The sequence below is a fragment of the Theropithecus gelada genome, chromosome 4 (assembly GCF_003255815.1).
Source record: "Theropithecus gelada isolate Dixy chromosome 4, Tgel_1.0, whole genome shotgun sequence".
Lineage (NCBI taxonomy): Eukaryota > Metazoa > Chordata > Mammalia > Primates > Cercopithecidae > Theropithecus > Theropithecus gelada.
In genome coordinates this window covers 143,134,508-143,161,534 of record NC_037671.1, presented here as the reverse complement: position 1 = coordinate 143,161,534, position 27,027 = coordinate 143,134,508, and the positions used below count along the sequence as shown (strand labels likewise).

The 27,027-nt window shown below is 33.7% G+C and overlaps 2 protein-coding genes across 3 annotated transcripts in view; one reads left to right on the top strand and one right to left on the bottom strand.

The window, feature by feature from the left end:
* Positions 1 to 27,027, top strand: part of CEP85L (centrosomal protein 85 like) — a 179,471-nt gene that overhangs the window by 87,128 nt on the left and 65,316 nt on the right. The gene's annotated exons all lie outside the window — the stretch shown is intronic.
* PLN (phospholamban) lies at positions 108 to 13,419 on the bottom strand. Its single transcript, XM_025382849.1, has 2 exons — positions 13,290 to 13,419; positions 108 to 2,690 (listed from the first exon to the last, which is right to left on the bottom strand). The coding sequence occupies exon 2, from the start codon at positions 2,591 to 2,593 to the stop codon at positions 2,435 to 2,437; it is 159 nt and encodes a 52-aa protein (XP_025238634.1). The 5' UTR covers positions 2,594 to 2,690; positions 13,290 to 13,419; the 3' UTR covers positions 108 to 2,434.

Sequence of the window (27,027 nt, the reverse complement as noted above, 5' to 3'; positions counted from 1 at the left end):
TTATTTAAAGAGTTTATTCTACTTCATAATTTGAGTTATAGTATAGTATTCTGTAATCCTCACAGAATAAGATTTTAATTTCTATCAAAGAATGAAGAACAAAAAAATTAGTTATTTCTGTTTACTGAGAAAAAGATTGTAACGAACAATGTAATCAAAGGAGTATGACTAATCAGTTCAAATTTTCCACTTGTTTTTAAGACCAGTGCAGCTTATTATAGAACTTGAATACTTTTTGTGTTGGTAATTTACTAAAACCAGTGAAGTGAGTGTATCACCTGTTATTTATAAGCTTTTTACTTGTTATTAGGGATTTCCAGCTTGTAGATGAGGCGTCACTTAAGAAATCTCTGCCCTTCTGTTCTTCAGATATCCCTGAACCAAACACTTTCCACTCCCCATCTCCAGTACCTCTCATGGGTTCAGAAAATTTAATGGTGTCTCCTTCACTATTGAGTTAGCAACACTTGTGTAAGAAACCAAGGTCAATATTGATGTTATATATTATTTTAGTAATCATGTTTTAGAAGATATGGTTAATTACACATTCTCTACTCTTTTAATAATAGTTATATTAGTAACATGTCTTCAACTGAAATTAAAATTGTTGGATTATGCAGTATAGGTGTGAACTATTTTAAACTTAATTTTAACCTTTAGTCAACTTAAATTACCAAAGTTTGGTGAACATATTTTCCGGCACTAAATTTTACTTCAGTTGTTTTATGAGTTATTGGAAGATGTTCTGAAATGATCAGAGGAGAAATTGAAAATTTATTCATCAAGAAAATAATTATAGGTAACATTGCTCCATCTATAATTAAGCTCAGTAGAGTGGCCTATGAAATAGATGCTTGCCATTTGGTTGATAGATGAAGAAAAATAGCTATCTCCTGTTACAGTTGACCCTTGAACAACAAGGGCTTGAATAGTGAGGGTCCACTTATACATGAATATTCTTTTTTCCCACTCCCCACACCCCTGAGACAAGATTGCAAGACCAACCCCTGCTCTTCCTCCCCGTCTTTCTCCTTCTCTTCCTCCTCTCAATGTGAAGACAATGAGAATGACGACTTTTATGTTGACCCACTTCCATTTAATGAATAGTAAATATATTTTCTTTTTACAATGTTCTAAATAACGTTTTCTTTTCTCTAGCTTACTTTATTGTAGGAATACAGTGTATAATACATATAACATGCAAAATATGTGTTAATTTACTGTTTATGTTATCAGTAAGGTTTATGGTCAACAGTAGGCTATTAGGTAGTTAAGATTTTGCGGACCCATGGATTGTCAGCTCCCCTAACCCCCATATTCAAGCGTCAGCTATAGATGTAATAGATGGGCCAACAAGTTCATTTCAAAATATAATCTAAGAATTAGTTAATATTTAGAGAGAGAATTCATATTGTTATTTTTTTAAATACTTGAGATAATATATTTTTTTGTCACTGGAAATCTTGTATTATTTTCCTTGCCTGCATTGGATGTTAGGCTGGAATGGAAGACAACCTGTAAAATGAGTCTGAAGTCTTAAGGTTTCATGATTCCAAAGATACAGCGTGGTAAACTAGGTAACTCTAGGTCAGATAATTCACTACAGTGTCTTAAATGAAGATTAGATTCTATTCTGTTAGTATATTAGTGATATGACTAATCTCACTGTTACATATTAACCCCCATTCTCATCTGTTGATCATATGTCTTAGAACAGATTTATGGTTTACCTACAGGTACTAGAATTCTGTGATTCTTTGAAAAAATTACTTAAGAGTAATTTTATTATGTAGGAGTATGGCCTTACTTTTCCATACTTGATTCTCATCAACTTTAAAAAATGTTAATGTGGCATAGCAAAAATGCAATTTCTATTTTAGAATGTTACTACAAAGAGTTACTACAGAGTTCTTTATAATAAGATAACAGATGTGAGGAGTCAGTGGACTGTTTTGAATAATGACACTTCGTTTGTATTATTACTTTGATACTTGGTGAAGTCTTGAAAAATACTTAGTATTAAAGAAGCTTTTACAGTGTAATATAAGTTATATTCACCTCAAAAGAGTAAAGATAATGCTTTATATATGAAGTGAACTTGTTGGCAGTGCAGTTTCAAAACTAAACTCTTATTTCATCTTCAGAAAAGATTTGGGATACAAATTTGTGAGCCATGTTGAGGAAATCAACAGTTACATTTTATACACTTATTTTAAAGGTAATTTTTGAAAATAAAGCCCTTTTCATGTTTACAAGATCCAGCAGATGAATACATTTGCTAACAATAAGTTTTAGTCTTAATCTTGACCTTTTCACAAAGAAACTCTTCTACTCAGGAAGTGGTCTGTTTTACAGTATTGTTTTCCCGTCTGCATGGGATGACAGATTTTAAGCTGATGTGGCAAGTTGCAGATCTAGAGATTGTAGCAGAACTTCAGAGAAGCATCACGATGATACAGATCAGCAAGAGACATATTAAGATGAGACAGAAATTGATAAATAGATTCTGTAGATTTTGACGTGCTTGTTGAGGCATTTCAATGGTTGAGGCTCTTCTTATAGCTGAGCGAGTGAGGTATTGGACTTTCTCCATGATACCAGCAGGAGAGGAAGTCTGAAGTTTTAAGTGATTGAGAGAAAGATAAAAAGCTGGTAGCCAAATATGAGATAACTGTCTTCTTTTAGGTAGCCTGGAATGTAAAAATAATAAATGGATTAGAATAATATATGTAACCTATTATCAGGACAAAAAAATACAATTTTGTATTAATTCATCTTCCTCAGCACTATTGTTATTTATAACATCAAGTGTTTCTATAGTCTCTCTCTCTCTCTCTCTCTCTCTCTGTGTGTGTGTGTGTGTGTGTATGTGTGTGTGCATGTGTTTCCATGTGTCTCTCTTTCTCCTTTTTTGATGGGGCACACCATGACAGTCTCATTTGTGTTAGGAGTAGTAACTTCAGTCTTTGCCTTTTTCTCCCAAATTTACTACAAATATTGCAGTAATCCTCAGTGTCATCCATAAGTTCCTGGAAACCAAGACTTTATGCAAAACAACATATAACAAAACCATTTTTACCCTAGGCTGATTGATGTAAATAAGAGGTAAGTTCCTATAGCACATTTCTGGTCACAAGAACATCACCAATAAAGACCCCAAACACTTCTAATATTAAACGTTGAGAGAAATATGAATTATATGTACATTTAAGAAAGATTAATAAAAACCAGATAGGCCGGGTGCAGTGGCTCACGCCTGTAATCCCAGCACTTTGGGAGGCCAAGGCGGGCAGATCCCCTGAGGTCAGGAGTTTGAGACCAGCCTGGCCAACATGGTGAAACCCTGTCTCTACTAAAAATATAAAAATTAGCTAGGCTGGTGGCATGTGCCTGTAATCCTAGCTACTTGGGAGGATCGCTGGAGCCCAGAAGGCAGGGGTTGCAGTGAGCCCAGATCATGCCACTGTACTCCAGCCTGGGTGACACAGCAAAACTCTGTCTCAAAAAAAAAGCCAACAAAGATAATTACCCAGTATTTCATGAATCAGTGAGTAACAGTGGTTGTGATGGTCAATTAAAAACATGGAATCAATGTTTGAGAAATACAATGGGATCTCTGAGTGCTTTTGTGCCATAGCATTTATTGTCATGCATTTGTATGATCACCCTAGACTTTACCAGTTTTTATTTGATAATAATTTGTATTCATCCGTTCATTCATTTTTCAACCCTCTTATTCTGGTTTGGGGTGCTGGTGGCTGGAGCCAATCCCAGCAGTCAAGGAGGGAGGAACCCACCTTGGATAGGAGACCACTCCATCACAGGATACACTCATGTACGCACTCACACTCAACCCAGGACAACCTAAACACGCCAGTGAACCTAATGTGCACAGTTTTGGGATATGGGAGGAAACGAGAGTCGCACAGATATGGGGAGAACATTCAAGCTGCACACATACTTAAATGTTATAACAAAATGACATAGAAGGAAATGATGTTATTTGAGGACCTGCTGTATTTGGTTTAAGGTACAGCTCGTTTTGGGTTATTCTTTTGGGTAAAAGTTCTCACATATAGTTTCTTTAAATCTGTTACACTGTAGATGGAATTGGTTTGATCAGTTACTGTATTAATAGCTCCAGAGCCAATCTCATAAAAAGGAAATGCATACAACAAATTGTTCCCTGGATCTTGATTTTAATCCAAAATAAAATAGTGTTAAATGGGAAGTGTTTTACCAAAAATATGGATTCAAATTGTCATTCCTTTTTATGATTTTATAGCTTTATAGAATGTTATCTTAACTAACATTTTAATAAGATTTGATTTTAAGTACTGAAGACTATCAAGCTTGGAATGCATAGTAATTATTATTATCTCACCATCTACCACAGACATTTTCTATTTACAGACCTCTACTTAATAGCAGTAGTTTCCATCATGCCTTCTTTCAGAGATCCCACAAGCCTGTGGGGTCTATACTTTGATGATTAATAAAACAAATAAGAACTTACATGTTATTACAGAAAAATTATATATAGACTGAAAATTAACTGTATTAACTGTCCAGAGATAATGGTTATTAACACTTGGGGGACATTTTGTTTTCAATCAGGATACTTCTGCATCAATTTTGAAATAAGAAAAATAAAAAATGGAGTAAAAAAGTTATAATTAATTGCCAGACGTAGTGACTGTTAACATTTGTTGATATATTATTGTTAATCAACATATTACTACCTTACCCCAACTGTCAGATTTTATTTTCTCCTAAGTCTTTTTATACATCTCATAAAAGCCTATCTCAACCTGTTAGCCCATTCCTGAGAGAGGAAAGTGCTGAAGGGAACAGAAGGAAGTACTGAAAGAATGGCAAAGGGGAAGGTAGGTATCAGGCCTGACCAGTTAGAACCCAGCATTTACTTTTACAGAGAAACCATATGGTTTATGGTGTTTAGATTCTGTAGTGTTCAGTAGTTCAACTTGGCTCTATTATATTCTGAATTATATAGTAGACTGGGCCTTTTTTGGCTTGAGGCTCTGTCCTCCTTCATAATATTGGTCTGTAGCAAGGAGTTCCAAAAAGCCAACTTCTATCAAATATTCTTTCCTTAAAGAAACCTGTATTTTTCTAGCATGTATTCTTCATTATCTAAACGGTGGCTAACGGCTGTTATTTAGGTTGTCTGTAACAATTCTACTTAGAAAATAGCAGCTTATAAAAACAGAACTGCCATTTGACCCAACAATCCCGTTACTGGGTATATATCCAGAGGCATATAAATCTTTCTGCCATAAAAACATACACGTATGAATGTTCATTGCAGCACTATTCACAATAGCAAAGACATGAATCGGCCTAAGTGCCCATCAGTGACAGAGTGGAAATGTGGTCGTATACACCATGCAATACTGTGCAGCCATTAAAAAGAAGGAAATCATGTCTTCTGCGGGAACATGAATGAAGCTGGAGGTCATTATCCCTAGCAAACTAACACAGGAAAAGAAAACCAGATACCACATGGTTCTCACTTTTAAGTGGGAGTGAGATGATAAGAACTTATGAACACAAAGAAGGAAACAACAGATGCTGGGGTCTGCTTGAGCGGGGAGGATGGGAGGAGGGAGAGGAGCAGAAAAGATAACTGTTGGGTACTGGGCTTAATACCAGAGTGATGAAGTAATACATACAAACCCCCATGATGTGTGCTTACCTATGTAACAAACCGTCACACATACCCCCAAATTTAAAAGTTAAAAAAAAGGAAAACAGCAGCTTAAACTTGACATATATTTAATGATGTTTGTTTGAATTCTTCAGGTAAAATAGAAATAGATTTTCTTTCATTCTTTATTAAGATTCATCCTTTAAGTTGTTTCTGTTGATAGTTGATTATTATAGATCTAGTGGATTGGAGAATTATGGGAAGATTTTATTTATTTATTTATTTTTTTGAGACAGAGTCTCGTTCTGTTGCCCAGGCTGGAGTGAAGTGGCGTGATCTTGGCTCACTGCAAGCTCCACCTCCTGGGTTCACGCCATTCTCCTGCCTTAGCCTCCCAAGTAGCTGGGTCTACAGGTGCCTGCCACCATGGCTGGCTAATTTTTTTGTATTTTTAGTAGAAACTGGGTTTCACCGTGTTAGCCAGGATGGTCTCGATCTCCTGACCTTGTGATCGGCCCGCCTAGGCCTCCCAAAGTTCTGGGATTACAGGCGTGAGCCACTGCGCCTGGCCGAGTAGTCACCTTTTATGAAGATACGTAGCATAATACAGATAAGAAAGGAATAATAATTAGCCTTGGTAATTCCTATTTGAATATATGGTTTTGTGAGGTTTTTGGGCTTAGCTGGTCTTAAAAGGTCAGAAATTTTAAAAATTACTTTGAGGCAAAACATGGGAAAGGAGGGAGTTGGCCAGGAGTTTATCATTCAGCATATATACAGGAGTCATCCCCTACCTTGACACTGATAAGTTGTACTTCAGTCACATGAAACATGTCACCTTTCCATAAATACTCCATTCGCTTTTGTGATTTTATTCTTTGCACATGTTGTTCTATCTCTGCCTGGAATGCGTCCTCCACCTTTTGATTCTCTGCCAGGCAAGCTTCAGTTGATTCTTAAGGTTCAGTTTAAATATCACTTCCTGATGAAATCTTTCATTAGTTATTAAGGTGGAATTGGTTGTCACCTCTACTGGTTTTTAATAGGGCTTTAGTGTTATCTATATGAGGATATCTATCAGATTATAGCACAATTTCAGTTTACATGTTGGTATCCCCAACTAGACTTGATAGTTTCCGAAGTAAAGAAACCATGTGTTCATTTAGTATCCTAGTACTTAGTGCATAATTGGTATGTTTCAATAAATCATTAAAGTTAAATAAGGGATTTTTATGACTAAAACTATTAGAAAATTGTAAATAAAAAATAATGCTGTGGGCAGGTCACGGTGGCTCACATCTATAATTCCAACACTTGGGAGGCCTAGGCGGGGGGAACGTTTGAGCCCAGGAGTTCAAGACCAGCTTGGGCAACATAATGAGACCCCATCTCATTTTTAATTAATTATTTTTATGAATGGATGAATGAACGACAGGGTCTTGCTCTGTCACCCTGGCTAGAATGCAGTTGTGCAATCATGACTCACTGCACCTCAACTTCCCAGGCTCTAGTGATCTCCCTGCTTTAGCCTCCTGAGTAGCTGGAACCACAGATGGGCACCACCATGCCTGGCTAATTTTTGTATTTTTGGTAGAGACAGGGTTTCACTGCGCTGCCCAGGCTGGTCTCAAACTCCTGAGCTCAAGTAATTCCTGGGATTACAAGTGTGAATCACCATGCCTGGCCCTCATTTTTAATAATAAGTTAAAAAATTTTAAAAATAATGCCGTGATTGACAGATTAGTTCTAATAACAATTTGTTAGTTGAACATGTAAGCTCTAATATTCTCCTCAAGCCTCTTTCTATCACAGATGAGAAAAATGAGGCTTAGAGGATTCACCTAAATTAATGGTCACCTGATTAACATAATATTAACCTGAACTAGACTTTGTATAAATGGGTTTTTAGTATTTGTGAAATACAAAGATGTGCCCGAAAGAGATGAGCTCTCTGCTGTTTAAAGCATAATTAACATACTTTAAAGATGATCTTATAATCCTACAACAGCTAACTGTTATTGAAAAACAAGAATTTGTTTCTGGAAACAAATTGGGTATAAAGGAGATGACCAAAAATAGTATCCTGTTTCTTGTCAGATTTAGAAATATGCTGTAATCCTAAAGTTATTTGTAACTGCTTTATAATTTTATGCCTAAACTGAAAACAAATCTGCTTTACATGCTAAAATGTTAATGATACACGTTTAATTTATTGGGCTCAATTTTTTACAGTGATATAATCTGAAATGTGTGGAATCCTAGTTCTATTGAATACCAACATTTGTATGATGATAATTAGGCCAGATTTTGTCCATAGAAGATGGGGTTTTCTGTCATATGTTGAGAATTGAAAACCTTTGTGTGGGAACAGCATAATCCTATTTTTAGAGTTGTCTGTGACCTTTACTACATTATAATTCATGGTTGTCAGATGTTTATCATTCTCTTCTCTGCACTGACAACCACCATATGAGTTTCCTTTTTTTTTTTTTTTAAATAAATTTCTTAACAGCCAAGCTGTTTAATAATTTTTGATGGAAAGCATAGAAAAATAGTTTAGTTTTATTTTCATGTTATCTGATCTTTTTAGAGCATTCTATTAGTCTAATCATAAATAGTTCTGGGATTTTCTGAACTTGTGTCTGGCCTAACAACCATGGAAACTGAAGTTACTCTCCATCCTCTTATTAAAAGAATGACTATATATATATATATACACACACACACACACATACACACATATAAATTGGTTGTTTTGACAAAAGAGTGGTATTCACTTATAGATGAATTTTAAAATCAATTTATCTTGTAGGCCCTAGAATCAAGAGTATTAAAAACATGAAAGGTGCTTGTTAGGAGTTTGGGTGTAGAAATGCCAGACTCCTGTCTCTTGAGTTGCATGTCAGAGGCAGAAAAGTATCCACAGAGTATCTTATGTCTGTGGATCCATGATTACTCTACTTTTTAGGAGAATGAGAAGAATAAAAATAAAGAATTCTTTACTATTCTTTGTGGGTTTTATAAATCCTTTGATTGTTTTCTTTTCCTCAAGAAAAGTGACACCGGAAATTTAAAAAAACAATCAAGTTCAAGATAGTATGGTTTTTTGTTTTTGTTTTTTTTTAGGTGGAAGAAGGAAATAGAAAAGCCATTAGGCAACTCTAATCTTTTGACTAATGTTGTATACCATGTTAGGCAGCATGTTTGGTGGAAGGTACTGTATATCAACTCCTTCAAGAGTCCTTACTTTGTCTGCAGTGAGTCCTGTTTTAGCAATATAATATCAAATGCATTCTTGTGCGGAAGGAACCTCAACAGTCTTCTGAAAACTTTTGGTGGTCTGCTTTATGACTTGCTAGACAATTGATGCTTTAATGATGTTGTATATGCTGAGCATTAATCCCCACCTATACTTTAAGCATGTTCAGTGCTTGCGGAACTTCTCAAACTTCAGCATTTTTGGTGATATGCCTTTTGCTGAAATAATAAATTCCTGGGATTCTTTATATTTGTAGAATTTAGAATTTTGCTTTTCTCCTTTTATTTTTGTTTATTCTTTTAGTAAACATGGGAGTATTGAAGCAATACTTTATTAAATTGAATTCAAGTAATATCTAAGGCTACAGTCTGATATACTCTAGGATGTTTTTTCCATCTGTTTGGTTTAGAAGATTAGAATTTTCTATGGATTGAATTTGAATGAACAGGGCTTGTCTATATTTGGATTATTTGGATTTTTATTTTATTTTTCTATTACTTTCTGACATTTCCACAGGTAAACGATAAGTGAACGTGTATACACCCTTTTTTGGACTTGTGGTAATAAATTAGGACAGTTCATCATTGGATTTATGATGAATCTGTTGGCTTACAAAAGTTCACTCCAGTGGAGTCATTTTCCTTTTGAGATTGCCTAATACTAAACTTGGACATTCTGTTTGAAGTTACTTTGTGGTAGCAACATTCCAGAGCTTTGTTGGTCCAGACTGGCTGTTTGAAAGAATCTTCAAACTGCTTCTGTCTGGTTATGAAAATAATTGTATATGCATAAAAATCAATATATTCTCACTCCTAAATTGACCCGTAATGAAGTGCTCCTCATGTTAAGTCTTGAGGAGAATTCATTAAACAACAGCACAGAGAGATTTTTCTCTCTGAAATTGACAATTTAGCTTATTGCTATGGCTACATTGTCTGTAGGTTTGCCTTCATTATTGTTTTTTAAATACTGAAACAATGCTTTACAAGTTTATTTACAAGTAAAATACTCTTCTTAACCCTGTAGGAGTTGGAACTTCAGAATCTTTTTGGGGGGAAGAGAATATGGGGGGGGTAGTATTGAGAAAGGCTTAAGGAGAAATGAATGTCACTTAATAAATGTACCCCCTATTAATGTGAGTGTATTGGTCAACCTTTTTTTTGCGGGGGGAGCGGGGGATGGGGGTTGAAAACTAAAGATGGAGTACCTTTTCAAAGGCACTAGAGGTCCTCAGTTGACTATGAGTATGCTGTACATCCAGGCTTCATTTTCATGTGTTTATTTGGTAACACATGCTTCAGAATTATTCTGGGTAAGAACTTTGATGTGCTATTTCTGCAAATATACAAAGAGACTACATCTTATCTAATTTATGGCACTGTAATTTAGAAGGATTATTTTCTTGATTTTTCTACCTTTAGGTTTACTTTGCTAATATGATCATTTCTTTGTTAATTCACAGTTTTGATGAAAGTTAGGGATTTTTGTAGCAAATAACAAAGCAAGATTGATTAAACATGTCAAAACAAATAGTTTTGGATATATAAAATGGTAGAGTATGGGGAGGGGGGAATTCAGAAATAAAACTGAGGAATGCTGAGGACTGAGGATTTAATAGGGAACCTAGAATAAAGTATCGAAATGTGGTTTTTGTGAAAGTTTTGAGGAGATATTAACTTGGATTTTAGGTATCAGATGAATTGAAGGCATGAGTATTTTAGCAATGAAACAAATAAAAGGAAACTTTGATTGATTGGGGTATGTTATGGTTTTTTGAAGTCTGTGCAGTTAGTTTGAATTTTGTCTAACTGCAGTTAGTTATTTTGCTTAATAACTAAGGACATCTGTAATGTTCGTATATTTCTGGTTTTGAAAATGATCAGTAGAATATAATTTAGGCTATTAAGAATGTAATGCCTGATGTATAAATTGAATTTAAGTGAAATGGAATGGTTTTAAATTAAAATAGAAGTTTGTATTCTCTGAATTTGCCTTTTAGAGTATCATTTACAGTGTTTGGGGGCTTTCAAATTTGGTTTATCAGTGTCATGATTTACTTCAAGCCATGCTGGTCAATATATAGAGGATGTGCATGTGGCTTAGTGACAAAACCTAAACTTCTGCTAAGGTTTCCCTGTTTTCTTAGTTATGTGATCTTGGGCAGTTCACCTTTTTGCATCGTTCCTAAATTGTAGAATAGGGATGCAGTATCAAATATATAATTAAGAGGACCAAATAAAATATTTGTGTACACCAGTACATTAGGAAATTGTTCTTTAAGAAGAAGTTTTAATTGGCCCTCCTCATTTCTGGGATTGGTAATATATTGTCTAATTTAGAGAGGTAACTAGACTTTAAATTTGTTTTTAAATTAAAAATTTAATATATTACATAATTTAGTATTACATGTGTAATTAGTACATTAAAACATTAAAATACATTAAAATTTTCTGAAACCATTGTGTTTATGCAATATTTTCTTATTGTTTCTTAGTCTCGCTAATTAAAGATATGATTATATACCCAAATGCGATTATTTTCCTTTATGCCTACTAAAATACAAATAAAATAGATTTGATATTTGATTTTGGGAAATGATAGTGCTGTCACGCCTTTTAGTAAAGCATGTACTCTGACTCTTTCATGTGTTTATAAAACTTAACACTTCTTAATTTAAACATTTTATATTTTTCCCATTTATTTCATCTAACACTTTTTTAAGCACTTACTTTTAAACCACATGTCTTCATAAACAAAGACAATACTTAACTGGCAACTTAAGGTATAGATGAACTAGTTGGGACATAATGTATGGTACTACCACATTATGTTTGAAATGTTAACGGTCTCTGTAACTGGAATTTCTATTAACTGAGACATACTAGTGAGCTAAGGGTAACTTTAATAGAATTTCTGCTCTCTCCAGAGGTTGTGTACTTTTTAGAGCAATATGTGATAAAGCGAAATTCTGATACAATAAAATAACTCATGAACACCCAATTTGAAGTGTGAGAATGTAATTTGATATTTGAATAAAAATGCACAAATAAGCATATAAGACACCTACACTGAATGACTTTTGTGTAATAGCAAAGGAAAATTATGAGTATAGAGATATGGAGATGCAATTAGGATACCTCAATGGTAGACAAAAATTATGTTTTTGTATGTCTTAAGGAAAACCGCTTACAGAATTACAAAGTTCGTATTTGTAGTGAGCAAGAGAGTTAACATTTGTCATGGGAATTGAGAATTTTAGAGGTAAATTTTAACATATATATAAAATATGAAAGTTAAAATAAATAAAATATATGTAATTTTCTGTAAGCCCTGACAGAGATCTGAGAATGAGGAAACGTTTCATTTACTAAATTGAGGATTGTAACTTAAAGAATAGGGTAGAATTCAAACGGAAGTCATAAAATTGATTGTGGCATCTCCATTCCTGGCATTTATTTTATTTTCTCCTTTCTTTCCAAATCTCAGAGAGGAAATGGAGTAACACTGGAGGATAATAACTTGACAAAATTATAGGCATTAATAGGCAGAAATCCATTTAATCAAATTTGTGTGAAAATAAGATACTTAAGAATATTCATGTGTCAAAATAAGTTTTTAAAGTGTCTATTCTCTAACAGATTTTTATGTGTTTGTGAAAAGTGTTTTAAAATTTCTAAACTTCTTTATGATACAATATTGAATTTAATATCAGTAACTCAATTTATTAACAGCATGGAATTTTTAGAAATGTTTCTTAAAAGGTGACTGGACTTTAGAGGGGAAACATCCTCAAGGGCACTTTAAAAGTAGCTTGTATTATATATTCTTAAGCCCCATTTCATTATTATTCATTGTATGAAATTATGATAATATTGCAATAGGCATGCTGATAATGTGCATGTTTGTAGTCAAATGACTATTCATATTAGTTCAAATGTAAATAACTCAGTTCTGCACTGTTTCTCAGCAGAGCAATAAATAACAAAATTAAGTCATTGTTTTTGTGTGGAGAAATTAACCACTGCTGCCAAATATGGTAACATAATTGGAAGATTTTTTTAATTGGCAGAAATTCACATTTGAAAAGCAAAATAAAAGTGAAAGTTAAATTAAAATGACAAACAAATAACCAGGATCAAAGATGAATATGACCTTTTTCATTTCAAAGTTGTCTCATTTTTACTGTCACTAAATGGATAAGCATTTATAAATTTAAGCACTTTGTCATGTCATTTTATTGCTTAAGTTTGAACTGATATTAATAAAATTAACTTATTTTAAAAGTTCAGATTATAGAAATTATAGGAATTAAAGAATTACAGAAAGTAAGAATTACCAAAGTCAGTGAAATCTGTTTCTTACCTTGGCTGCTGTGATCATCACAATATAGAGTATTGTGTTGTATGAAGTCTTATGGGTGTTTAGCTGGGGAGTTTTCTGACTCTGTCACCCGGTTTATGGGAACAGTTGCAGTAGGTGGAGGAGAAAAAGTGTTCTAGGGAGGTCTTATGATGTCACATAGGAATTCTGAAGTTTCGATTGGTTAGCCATAGTCTTAGTCTCAGCACAACCAAACTTTAGAACTTCTTACTTTAGGTATGGAAAAGTCATTAACACTTTGTGCTTCATCTTTTGTTTCTAATTTAAAACAGTATATGGCAGATAAATGAAAAAAAAAAAAAGTAAATTTGAGGTGGTAGAAAGCTTTTGTTAAAGATTCGTGCATCTTCAGGCTTAGAGATAATTGAATATTAATGGTGAAGATGTTGAAGAGCCAAAATAGTTACTACAGGAATTTTAATTATGAGAAAAATAAACACAAGTATAAGCAAAACAACTTTCATTGAATTCTTGCTGCTGTTGCTTTAATACCACGTCTTCATAATGTTAGCTTTCAACAAGACAATAGTGAAATATTTTTACACAATCAAATTTTATACCTATTTTCTTATTTTGTTGTGTGTATGGGAGAAGGAGTGTGTATGAGGAAATCAGGCTAGTAACTGCTTTTTGTTTTAAAAAAATGATTTTTATCTTACAGTTAAAGAACTAATAAATGTATTTAATTCATTTGTGTTTTCTTCAATTAGCAGTTTAACAATATATTTGTGAATGGTAATTCTTATATTTAAACTGATACATATAATCCCCCCCAAAATAACAATATGCTACTTTTAAGTATTTAAGATTTTTTTAAACAGTTGCATTAAATTGTTACACAATCTTCATACATTTTTTATAAACAGATGCAGTATTAAGGGCAACTTTATAGCAAAAAAGAAATAATTACAGATTCCAAATCAGTTACATATCAGTTAATGAGGCTTTATAGGTTTGATGTGTTGAAATTTAAGTTTTGTAATGTTTTTAAAAGGATGTGCCTCATTTAATCTAGCAGGTGCTTTCCTGAATATTACTATACAAATGAGATACTAGTAAGTGAGGATATTTTGAACTTCCTAGAACAGTTTATCTTACAGTAGAAATGGGGAAATAATTTTTTTGTAAAGCCGGGCATCATTCTCCTCTGTTTATCTAATTTGTTGTCTTACATGTTAAATTTACTTAAGTCACCACACTTGAAAATATTAATTCTTAAATCTCTTCTTTAATTTTAGAGGAGGTACTTGTAATCTTTAATTTTTTAAATGCTTATGACAGAGTGAACTTAGCCCACTTCACTTTCTTATGGGTAACTAAAATGTGTAGCAGCAGCTGCTTATGTGCCCTTAAATGGAGATGATCTTGGCTTCTTCCAAAGAAAGAAAATCCATCTCTAGAGCAAATCATTTGTTATTTAAAGAATCAGCTTAAAACTAAGTGAAAAATAATATTTTAGTAAAGATACTCTGTGAACATTGCCAAGGGAAAATTTACAACTTAAAACCCAAGTTAAGGAAATCACATGAATAATGTTTGTTACTTTTCTTAGTGCTACAACCATTTTTCTTTCAATCCTTACATAATGAGGATCTCTCAGTACCATCAGTTACCAATGATGATTGATATTATAAAACCTAGAAACCTAAAGAGGTTTACAGTAATTTGTCGGAGATAACCAACCACTAAAGAACAGACTGAGGATTCAAATCCAGATCTGTCTGTTTATAATTCCTAATCTATTGGCATATTGTGGGAAAAAAATTATAATTTGAATATAGCTTTCATTAGAGTAGCCTATAGTAACTGACAAATTTTTGAGATGAAAATAGGTGCATTCTTGAGCACTGTTAATAGTTTTAGAAAGTCTGCTTTAAGTTTGTCTACCAGTTATACATTCATTTGAAATTTAGGTGATAGATCATTGTTCTAAGAACTTCTCATTCTAAGAAAATGGAATTAGTAATACTTAATTGGATAAACCAAGAAGCTGCCATAGATTGAATAAAATATGCCCTAGTTACCACGAGTTTACAAGTTTACTTAAAAAATATACATAGGCATATATACACCTTAGAAGGATACTAACGACTGTGTGTGACATAGTTGGAAAATGGATTCAAAAAAATTAACTTTTATATTGGTATAAGAGTGGGGAGTTTTTATGTTTACCTTTTTCCTTTGGGTTAGCTAGTGAAGATGACGATGATGGTGATCCCACGTGGAACTCTAGGAAGTATTATATTTTCATTTTAACTAAACATTGTTTTTATTGCCCAAACAGAAAGTTGTTTAATAGAAGTATTAATGAGTTATAGTGTTATCAGTAGACTGTTCCTCAATGATTCCTCAACTAGAGGCTGGAAATTTTTTTTGAGGTGCTTTGTCGCAATCTTCATTTGGAGTCACACTATAGTTTGAATGTATTTTTGGTCACATGACTTTATACAAATAACTTCCTTAAGCAGCTTAATCTGTGCAGTAGTATTTGTGATGGTTTAATGACACGAAGTGTACATAGTGATTATCAGAGATCCTGCAACAGTGTTCATTTAGTGTTAGTACTTATTTTCTTTTTTCCTTTAGAAGGTGGATTCTTAAGGATAAAGTGTCTTTGAACTTGGATGGGAAAATAATTACAAATTTATTTTTACTAAGCCCTAAATGGAATTTAGTATTTCCTCAGTTTTAACTGAATCCTGGGTTCATGTCTTTACTTTTGTTTTTATATAGTTTTGTAGCATTTTAAATGTATTCCTCAAAAGTATTACTAATTTTTTTTTTTTGAGGCAAAGTCTCACTCTGTCACTCAGCCTAGAGTGAATGGTGTGATCTCGGCTCACTGCAACCTCCGCCTCTCGGGTTCAAGCGATTCTCCTGCCACACCCTACCAAGTAACTGAGACTATAGGCATGTGCCACCGTACCCTGCTAATTTTTGTATTTTTAGTAGAGATGGGGTTTCACCATATTGCCCAGGCTGGTCTCAAACTCCTGACCTCATGATCTGCCCGCCTCAGCCTCCCAAAGTGCTGGGATTACAGGTGTGAGCCACCGCACCCGGCTGTGTTACTTTTTGTAAAGGACACTGTGACGTATGTAGTAATCTTTTACGTTGAGTATTTAAACTCCAGTCTGTAGTGGTGTATCTGGAGGGTAAAGAAGCTTCAAGATAGAACAGTTTTTTGGAAATTTTTGACCAGAACTTAATTTAAGTGATGACTAAATTAAAGCATTTTAATATTTAGACAGATATACAGTAAAATGCAAGCTTCAAATCAATTTTTGTGTTGTCCACAATACATCAAAGATAAGGAGTTTTTTTAGATTAGATCTCCTAGACACCCAGGAGGAAGATTTTATCTAGCTCTTGAGGGTACTTGAGGGCTTGATAATTACCATCTTAAATTTTTAAGCTACCTAGGGGGAAGGACTGGTTCAAAAAACATCTAAGCAAAACTGCGAATGAGAATAGTGGTCTGAGATTGAGAGGATGGAAATTCTCTTCCTAGGGCAATAGGGAGGAGGAAATAAGATTTACTCATTAACTGGGGTGGGGAGCTGTGAATACAACCCAATGATAAAGTAACCTATAAAGCTTAGGGGTCATTTTGGGGAGCTAGTTTCACTTTTCACTTGATTTTCCAGATAATCTGGAGACCCAAACATTTTATTTTTTCATAAATATCTGAATTCTGGACAAATTCTCTTTCCTTATCTTGATGAGGGGTGGAGAAGAGAGTCAAGAGAGGCCAGATGGATTAAGAAAAGGACTCATATAGGTCTACATAATTTTTGGAAAGTTATTAAACATTCTAAGTGATAGAAATGCTATAGCATGCTACGTGGCTTCAAGGAAATTGTTGTTTATCAGTATACAAGTAATATGGAAATGAAAATTTAACATGTGGAAGGTAACCACTAGTGCAAGATAACACCAGGAGAAAAAGAAATTCCCAATTGAGAGTCAAATGAGCACGTGTAATAATAAGCAGTATGACTTCTAAGAGAAGTGTATGTTTTGTACAAAGGAAACAGAACCAAAGCCAAAAATAACAAAGGGAAACACATACATCACAAAACAAATTTAACAACAAAAACCAACCCTTAGGTCTCCAGATACTTGCTTCAAAATTCTATCGAGTCCAGATCATGATGCTGTTACATTGTTAAGAAGGTTCCAGTTCAATTTAATGGTTGTAGTGTTTCTCCAGACACATTAAATTTCTTATCTTTGTGGTTGATATCTCAGCCCTTTGAGCTCCTCGCATTCACAAACTTTGTGGTGGCACCATCACTGATTTTGATACAAAATTGAAATTGGAGGCTCATACCTTTTCTGGGTTTTACCAGACTCCCCATTTACTTAGAAACCAAATGCAAATTGTGAAATACAAGTCTTTGTTCTCATAGCCTGACCAACTGTCCTCTTAACTTTCATAGAGGTTTATTAACTAGTTTTTCTACCCTCCGTCATGACCCTGTCCTACTCAGTTTTTACTCTGATATCCAAGTGCACATCTGATTGTCATTCATACGCTAAGAACTTTTCATTGATTTCTCTTTCAAGATGAAAAACCCACTCTTTACAGAACTACAAAAAAAAACTCTTTCCTGATCTGTCCATTGCCATGTATGCCTCCCATAACGATTTGACAACTCTGCCATTATATGTTATTTCTTCTATCTGAAATATTTTCCTTACTGTCTTGTTCTTACGGAACTCCTTCATTATTCAGAATTAGGTGGGGAGAAGCCCTGTTTTGCTTGTTCTTAATTTCTAATTATATAAGTAATAAGTGAATATCTCTTATAATTCAGAAAAGTCAGATAAATCTGAAGTCGGAGGGGGACCTTCTATATTACATAGGTGTATTTATTTGTCATAAACTTCATGAATAGAGACTGATTTATTTTTTCTAAGCTCTACACACTGCTTATCCCTTAGAAGGCTCAATAAGATATTTTTGTAGTTAACGAATATTTAGAATATTGTTTTTCCATTACAAGTGAACTCATAAAAAGGGTAAGTTGAAAGAAGAGAGAATAAAGGCCCTCAGAAACTTACATAAACTAATTTTCTTTGTCCCTAATGATTGCCTCTGAAAATATTTTTCTAATATTTTCACTTAATTCTTTAACTTGTTCACACTTTGACATGTGTGTAACATCAAAAAACAAAATTTCAACAAATTGAGTCTAATTATCTAATTGGCTTTGATTAATGATTCATGAATTGGGCAGTATCTCTATCATAGGCCATCAGATGAGCTAAGTGGAGGAGGTGGGCTTTCTAGGCAGAAAGAGGCTAAAGAAAGAAGGAACAAAAAGTGAATTGGTTATTATAAGTTACTTATAAGGTTAAAACAGACTTCTTTATCATGCTAATTCAGGTAAACTGGGCCCTTTCTGATTGGTTGCTGTGAATATCCTGTTGTTTTTGGAAAACTTGCTGATGTTGAAGTTCAGTTTGATTATGTGTCCCCCAGCAGGAGTGGCTCCATTCTTGTTTGGTCTGGTCTGTTAAGACTGAGTTCAAAACAAACCAGAGTGACTCCATTCTGGTTTTGTGTGGGCAATTAAGGCTCAGTCCAAAACAATGGCTTTCCATAGTTTTGTTTAACCATAAGAGATTTCTGGAGTGGTTGTAGGTTGGTCAAGGAATATTAATAAGGAGTTGAATTGGAACTGTCATTCTCATTTTTTTGTCCTCTCTCACTACCTTACTCTATGATTTTCAGAAAATAAATCTTTCTGTACTATAGTTTTCTCATAAATAAATGGATGGCAGATTGAATTAATTTCTAAAGTCACTTTGAAGCCTAAATGTTCTGATTATACTAAACTAGCTTGAAAAATGTTATTTTTAAAGTAGCTATTAATGTTAGCTGATTTTGTTAAAATAATTAAACATGTACATTTCACAAAAAGTCACTTTTTAATTCATTTCTTTAGTTAAACTACTGGTTTACTGGTTGTCAGGCACTTTGTTAGGTAAGGAATGCAGTTAAAAAAAAAGTCCTTGTTTTCAGGCATGTTAAGCTTTCAAAAACTCTATTAAAAAACCCGAAAACATCACCTGTTCATTGAAGAATAATTTTAAATATGTTTGGGTATTTTTATGTGCTATTTATTAAAAATATATGTTACAAATTTAATGACTTATTTTTACTATGTAAATGTGAGTTTGGCATATAAATACACCATAATTTGTGATTATCTTTTTGCATATCAGGGGATATAATTTTTGCCATTATAAACCTTAAAAAACAACACTATGATTACCATCTATGTAAATAAATCTGATAAATTCTCATTCTTCTTCTGTTGGTTCTGTAAGGTTGTTATTCCTAAACATTAGTGCATGTAAGGGTGATCAGGCTCATGAATGAATTTGATTTGTATTTGAAATGTAATAATTTTTGAGATTCGGTCAGTTACATTTCTTTATAATTAGAGAAACTTCTTTGAGAAAATGAGCTAAAAATACACATTTTTGGGGTGAGAATTAAACTCTGAATTAGTAAACATCCTGAGTGACATGACTGTACCAACTAAGCAACTAAAGAAATTGCACTTTTAGTTTAGATCAAGTGGCTTTTTGATCAGTGCTCCTGCTGTAAGGATGAAGGGAGGTAATCCTACCTTAATGTAGATCTGAGCTTTTATTTAGACTTTGATAATATCAACATTTAAGATAGGTTCTTGATTGCTTCAGGTGAGAACCTCTAAAACATAATGGCTTCTATGCTTCAGTTACTCAGCCTTCTTTAAGTTTGTAGAGTAAAATTACAACTGACCCTTGATTTTTCAGCATAGATACATTCTTGAGAAGGTTATGAAAATAGATTTTGATATGTGGAATTCATATTTACTTTATAAAGCAAAAGATGTAAAAATGTCCCAGTGGAAATAAACCCAACTTCCTAATATGTAAGCATTGTAACTTTTTGCCAGCAACTTAATTGAGCTGAGTTGTACATGGTTTTGCTATATTTCAGGAAAACTGTACTTCATCCTTAACTCATCTCCAAATTAAAAGCTTGCATAGCATAGCAAAAGGACATGAACATCTCATCATCTGCTGATTTAATTTGCCCTTGAGTTGGTCAAAGATGATGAGTGGGCTCCAGGACCAACATTAGGATCAAGAGGATGCCTTCGGCAAAGTCATTTATAAGGCTGCCCTGTTAATGTATTCTTTTCTCAATGGACTTATTGCTTAATTGAGGATACTGTGGAAATCTGAAAAGTTGATTGTTGACTCCAGTATTAATACATTGATTTTTTTCCCCTTAGCTAACTTGAAAAAATAAAATAACCCAAAATTCAATATTTGGATAAGTATGAGTCCATATAATGAATGTTAGACAATAAAAATATGCTCTTGAAACTTCACACTTCCAAAATAGAACAGAGTATGGCCATTGAAGACTGTCTTTCAAATTTATGTCTATATTGTAGCAAACTAAAATTAGTTGTGCAGATTAGTCGAAGTTTCCTAGGTCTGACTGAAATGAGGCTAGACCTAAAGGGTCAGAAAGCATGATTTATTTATTTACTTGTTTATTTATTTTTGAGACGGAGTCTCGCTCTGGAGTGCAGTGGCATGATCTTGGTTCACTGCAAACTTCGCCTCCCAGGTTCAAGTGATTCTCCTGCCTCAGCCTCCCTCATAGCTGGGAATACAGGTGTGCGCCACCACGCCCAGCTAATTCTTGTATTTTTAGTATAGAGATGGAGTTTCACCATGTTGGCCAGGATGGTCTTAATCTCTTGACCTTGTGATCCGTCTGCCTTGGTCTTCCAAAGTGCTGGGATTACAGGTGTGAGCCACTGTGCCTGGCCAGAAAGCATGATTTTTAATCAAACATAGGTTTGCATATGATCTTTGAGCTATAATCTTTTAAGTGTAGATATTTCTTACTATTACCCATATCATTGCTAACAAAATGGTAACCTTCTGTAGAAATCTCCAAATTTTCATATCAGTCAGTAGTTAATAAACATTGTCAGGTGCTGTGCTGAGTATCAGGGCACAAACTCATGATACAGGAAAGGAACCACTGCCATAATTACTATTATAGTATGCTAATTACAATACCTGTTTTTGCTGTTGGAAATACTTTTGGATTTTTTTAAAGGCTGATAAATAACCCTAAGGTGTTTTAGCTACTTATCCTCTTTTTGTTAATTGTGTACTGTAGACCAGTGATGAACTAGACTCTGGAGATAAAAAAAAAGACATCGGCATCAGCAATCAACTTGTTCCTGTTTTATCACCTATGCATATACAGGGAGCTGTCTGAACTCCACTCAGCAGTTTCACCATGAGATTATTGTTGACTCCTGAGACCATTTTAAATATGGTATTTTTAACATATGAAAGAAGAAAACATTAGTGACCCATAACTGCACAGATAGAAAAGAAAAAAATAATATGTAAATGGTAAGAAAAGTCATAAATCCCAATTGATAGAAAGTAAAAGCATGCTCCCTCTCCCCTCAAGATAGCTCCCTTTAATAGTTTTTTTTTTTTTTTTTGGAGGAGGGAGAGCATCATCATAAATACCTAATGCATGCGGGGCTTAATACCTAGGTGATGGGTTCATAGGTGCAGCAACCATCATGGCACACGTTTACCTATGTAACAAACCTGCATGTCCTGCACATGTATTCCAGAACTTAAAATTTAACAAAAAAAAGTAAAAAATAGTTTCTTTTATATCCTTTTAGAAAAATTTATTGCTACATTTCAAGATAATGTAGGCAGTGCTTTGGTCCCTTAACATATTTGTCACTTAATGACAGGAATACATTCTGAGAAATTAGGCAATTTCTTTATTGTGTAAACATCGTAGAGTGTACTTACACAAACCTAGATGGTATAGTCGACTAACGACTACACACCTAGGCTATATGGTATTTGCTCCTAAGCTACAAACCTGTACAGAATGTTATTGTACTAAATACTGTAAACAATTTGTAACACAGTGTTATTGTGTACCTAAATATATCTAAATATAGAAAAGATACAGTAAGAATTGGTATAATCTTAAGGGTGCAGCATTTACAGAAACATTATGCAGTGCATGACTATCAAATATTTTTATCCCTTGAGAATATGATAGAAGACTTGATTAAATATATGCTGTTAGTCTGATTTTTAAAATAAATTAAAATGTTAGCACCTGTGCTATAGCTTTCTTTTAGTAGAAACTGGTTATATAGTGTAGTACATTTGCTATTCATAACCTTGGGCAAGATCCAAAATAGAACCACATTGTATTAAGTACTTCATTTTGATAAACTTCTTTCATTTCAGTTTCATAGATGCCTGTTTTCATAAAATGTCAATTATATCATTAATTTTTTTTCCATTTTTGTTTTCTGGTTTGTTAATTACAAGGGATTTGATTCATTAAATTCTGTTTATATTTTATCTTAAATTTTAAAAAGTAAGTTATAGCAACAAAATGCTTGGAAAACACTACATTCTGTTTGTTTTATAAGTAAAGTCCATGATTAACCTTAATTTGAAAACAAGCTTCATTTGTTTTACCTAATCTTCTAATTGATTTGCTTAAAGAAAGTACGTTACTGTCTGTCTTGGATAAACCATTTCTTCTCTTCACTTTTGCACTATGATTGTAATGAGATCATGTTGCATGCATGGCTCATTTCTTGGTTGGAATTTTTTAGACATGATAATACTAACAGATGAGATATAAACTGCAGTGATTTTTAAGAGGAAATATGTTTCTCCCTCCAAAAGAAAAGAGATAATAGTAATTTACTTGTTTAGCATGTTGGAAATCAGAAATACTTTGAGTTCCCTTTATCCTCATGCATATGCATTTTTAAGATGTTATATATATATATACACACACACACACATATATATCTTATCAGGTTTTTTTTAATCATTTTTTTCAGGGTCTTTTACCTTTCAAGTAACTCAATTTACTTAAATTGTTATTTCAGTAAATCGTATTAGGATGTCAAAAAGCTTACAGAGTTAGTGATAAAAACACATTGAAGAAATAATGAGATTATTAAAAACAGTTTATAGTATAAACTTTGAGGGTCAAGATGCAGACTTCAGTATAATGGGTCACTGAGGAAGGGGTGACTGATAGAATGATTTTTTTGTTGTTTTTAGAGAAATATGTAATAATACACTCCATAAATAATTACAAGGCCTTAGTTAAGATGGAGATTTTATATTAAATGCACAGTTCTTTTAGTAATAACAATTCATATTTTCCTTCTCTTGGTGAATAAAGATTCTTTAAATTTTATGTTATTTGTATTATTTTCATCTTCATTACTGAGCTTCGTTAATTTATTTACCTTTTAGTTAAGGTGTGATTCCTTTACCGAAAGCACTCGTAGAGTATCTCTTCAGATAGACTATTCCAGGAAACAGAGGAAGATTTGCTGTGTTACGTGACATGTTGTGAGTGATGAATAAGCTCAGAGACAAGGCAAGTGAAGGAGAGATAACAAACTTGAAGAACCGCAGAGGTTGTATTCCAGTCAAGTGTGGTAGCACTGGACTATCTAAATTTAACAGTATTTGTCCAGGCCAAAGAATTCTGAACTATTTTCAGCGGCACTACAGTAAACTTTTATTAGGAGCATGTTTGGCCATTAACTGACATATTTTGGCAACTTTTCATAGTATCTGGATCTCATCTAAGTAGCATGTGTTTGGGATTGTCATAGATGCCTGCTATCCACACTCAATTTTGAGAGTGGAACTTGCCATTTCCAATAAGAGGTACCTATGGTATGTTTTCTGGGTCTATAAATCTATATGGTTAGGGTCTACATGCCTACATTAGGGTTATAGTTCTTCTTTGGCTGGTAAACTATTGTTTTATTCTCTAAACCCCAAAGAACAGTGTGTCATATGCATTTTTAAGTAAAACATCTAAATGAGGCCTTCCCATTGCTCCCTGAGTTTGGCGGCTACTAAAGATACATAAAAAGTGTTTCCTTGTAAAAGTGTCTCTGTTTCACCTGTACACATTTTGAAATGTTACTTTGATGGCATACTTTCTGTTTCTTCAAATTAACTCACATAGCTATAAGTTTTATAACTACCTTTTACATTGCTTGTTCATGTCAAAGTTTTATTATTAATATTAAGTTATAAATTATGTTGAGATTAACATGTTCTTGATTACTTATATTGGCTACAGTGATGTAGAAACATGATAGATTACTTTGAAATTCTAAGTACAACAGCATAGCAACAGTAATTTTCTGATATATCAATAGGTGAATTTTGATACATGTTTTTCTATCAAAACAAGTACCTCGCTTTTCTGGGATACGGTCAAGATGTGTATTTTACTAGTAATATATAACTGCCATGCAGTGGTATGCTTCTCAAAGCCAGTTATAACTTTATTGAATAAAAATTCTAGTTTTCTAACTACCTGAGAAAAAATGTGTTACTCATGGGATATAGGGGAGAAGTTGTTTGAATATAAAATCCTTTCCTCTTTTCTATATTAGGAAGCAGGATTATCTTCTGCCTTAATAGAAGGCTTCTTTGTTCTCCTAGAGTTCTGACAGCTCCTAAAAGCCAGCTCGTAGGTTGTTATCAACTTCATTCTTCATTCTTGCATTCTTGGTGTAGGGTATATACGTCATCTGGCCTTTTCTCTTATCTCATGGCTAGTTGCAGATGTGGAATTGCACCAAAGTGATGACGAGATAGGAACTTACAGCCACGACAGTGCATTCTGTCATCTATAGTACATCTTGGGGACTTAAGGATTCTTTTCTCGCAGAGAGGCCTTTATTTCCATTCAGTACTTCTTCTAAGGTAGAGAGTGAAATAAAGTATAAGTATTTCCTGTGATTATTTTTTTTTGTTGATGTCTAACATACAGTGAAGTACATAGGAATATTAATCTTTAATAATAGCTCCATTCCAATACACACCCACATACATCCCTCCTTATAACCACTGCTCAGGTCAAGATACAAAATTTCTAATGCGCAGTAGGTTTAGCTTGTGACTCTTCAGAGTCTATATGGTGACACCTTATATCCTACCCATTTCTAGTGTTCTGACTTACCATCATTGATTATGTATGGCCTGCACTAGCATTCTTTTGTTTAGCATAATGTCTCTGAATTTTATCTATGTTGTTTAGTATGATAGTAGTTATGTTATATTGCTGTGTAGTATTTTAGTGTATACTTCTACCACCATTAATGATCTATTCCTTTGTTAACAGACATTTGGGTTGTTTCAATTTTATTATGACAAGTTCTTTTTGCTTCTAGTGTTGTTGATTGAGATATATGTAAACATTTACCTGCAATTTTAGAAAAATCAAATTTTAATATGATAATTGAAGTATAATTTACATGCAGCTTTTAAGATTTTTAAAGATTACATTTACATAAAATGCTATAATTTGAGTTTTGAAGAATGTATACAGTAGTCCTTTCTTATACCTATAAGATTTAATTTAGGCATAGTAAGAAATTAACAATAGCTAATAATAAAGTAGAATAATTATAACAATATGAGAGCATCACTACTCTTGCACTTTGGGGCCATTATTAAGTAAAATAAGGTTTACTGGAACACAAATACTGCAATATTGAGAGTTGGTCTGATAACCAAGATGGCACTACATGCCAGTGGGTGGATAGCATATACAGTGTGGATGAGCTGGAGAAATGGATGATTCACCTCCTGGGTGAGATGGTGTGGGATTTAATCACACTACTTAGAATGGAGTACAATTTATAATTTGTGAATTCTTTATTTCTAGAATTTTCCATTATTAATATTTTCAGACAACAGTTGACTGTGGGTAACTGAAACCAGAGAAAGCGAAACTGCAATTATATGGGGATAATTTTACTACAAGAGAAGTGTATGACATTTCCATCACTCCAGAAAGCTCCTTTTTGCCCCTTTGTAGTTAGTCCTCACCCCACTTGGCAACCACTGATCTGATTCCAATTGTTTTGCCTTTTGCATAAGTCCTGTTTGTAGAATCAGATAGTTTATAGCCTTTGAGTGTGGCTTCTTTCACTTTTCATGCTGCTGTTGAGGTTCATCCATGTTGTTGCATGTTATAAATTTGTGTGTGTGCTGAATAGCATTGCGTTGTATGGATGTAGCACAGTTTTTATCTATCATATGGGCACATGGGTTGTTTTTTGTTTTGGATGATTATGAGTAAACATTTGCCTATGGTTCTATGTGGACATGTTTTTATTTTTATTTGAGTATTTATTTATACTTACTTATTTATGTATTTAGAGAAAAGAGTTCACTGTCGCCCAGGCTGGAATGCAGTGGCTCAACTGTAACTGCAGTTGCTCACTGCAACTTCCTGCCTCCCAGGTTCAAGCCATTTTTGTGCCTGAGCCTCCCAAGTAGCTGGGATTACAGGTGCGTACCACCACACCTGGCTAATTTTTATACTTTTAGTAGAGGTGTGGTTTCACCATATTGACCAGGCTGGTTTCAAACTCCTGACCTCAAGTGATCCACTTGCCTAGGCCTCTCACAATGCTGAGATTACAGGCGTGACTTACTGTACCCGGCCTTTATTTGGCATTTATAAATACTGAATTCAATTTCCCATTTAATTACCTTTCCTCTTTGTTGAAAATCAGTTTACTATATGCATCAGTAGATTTGTGAATCTTTATTCTGTTTCATTGGTCTGTCTATCTTT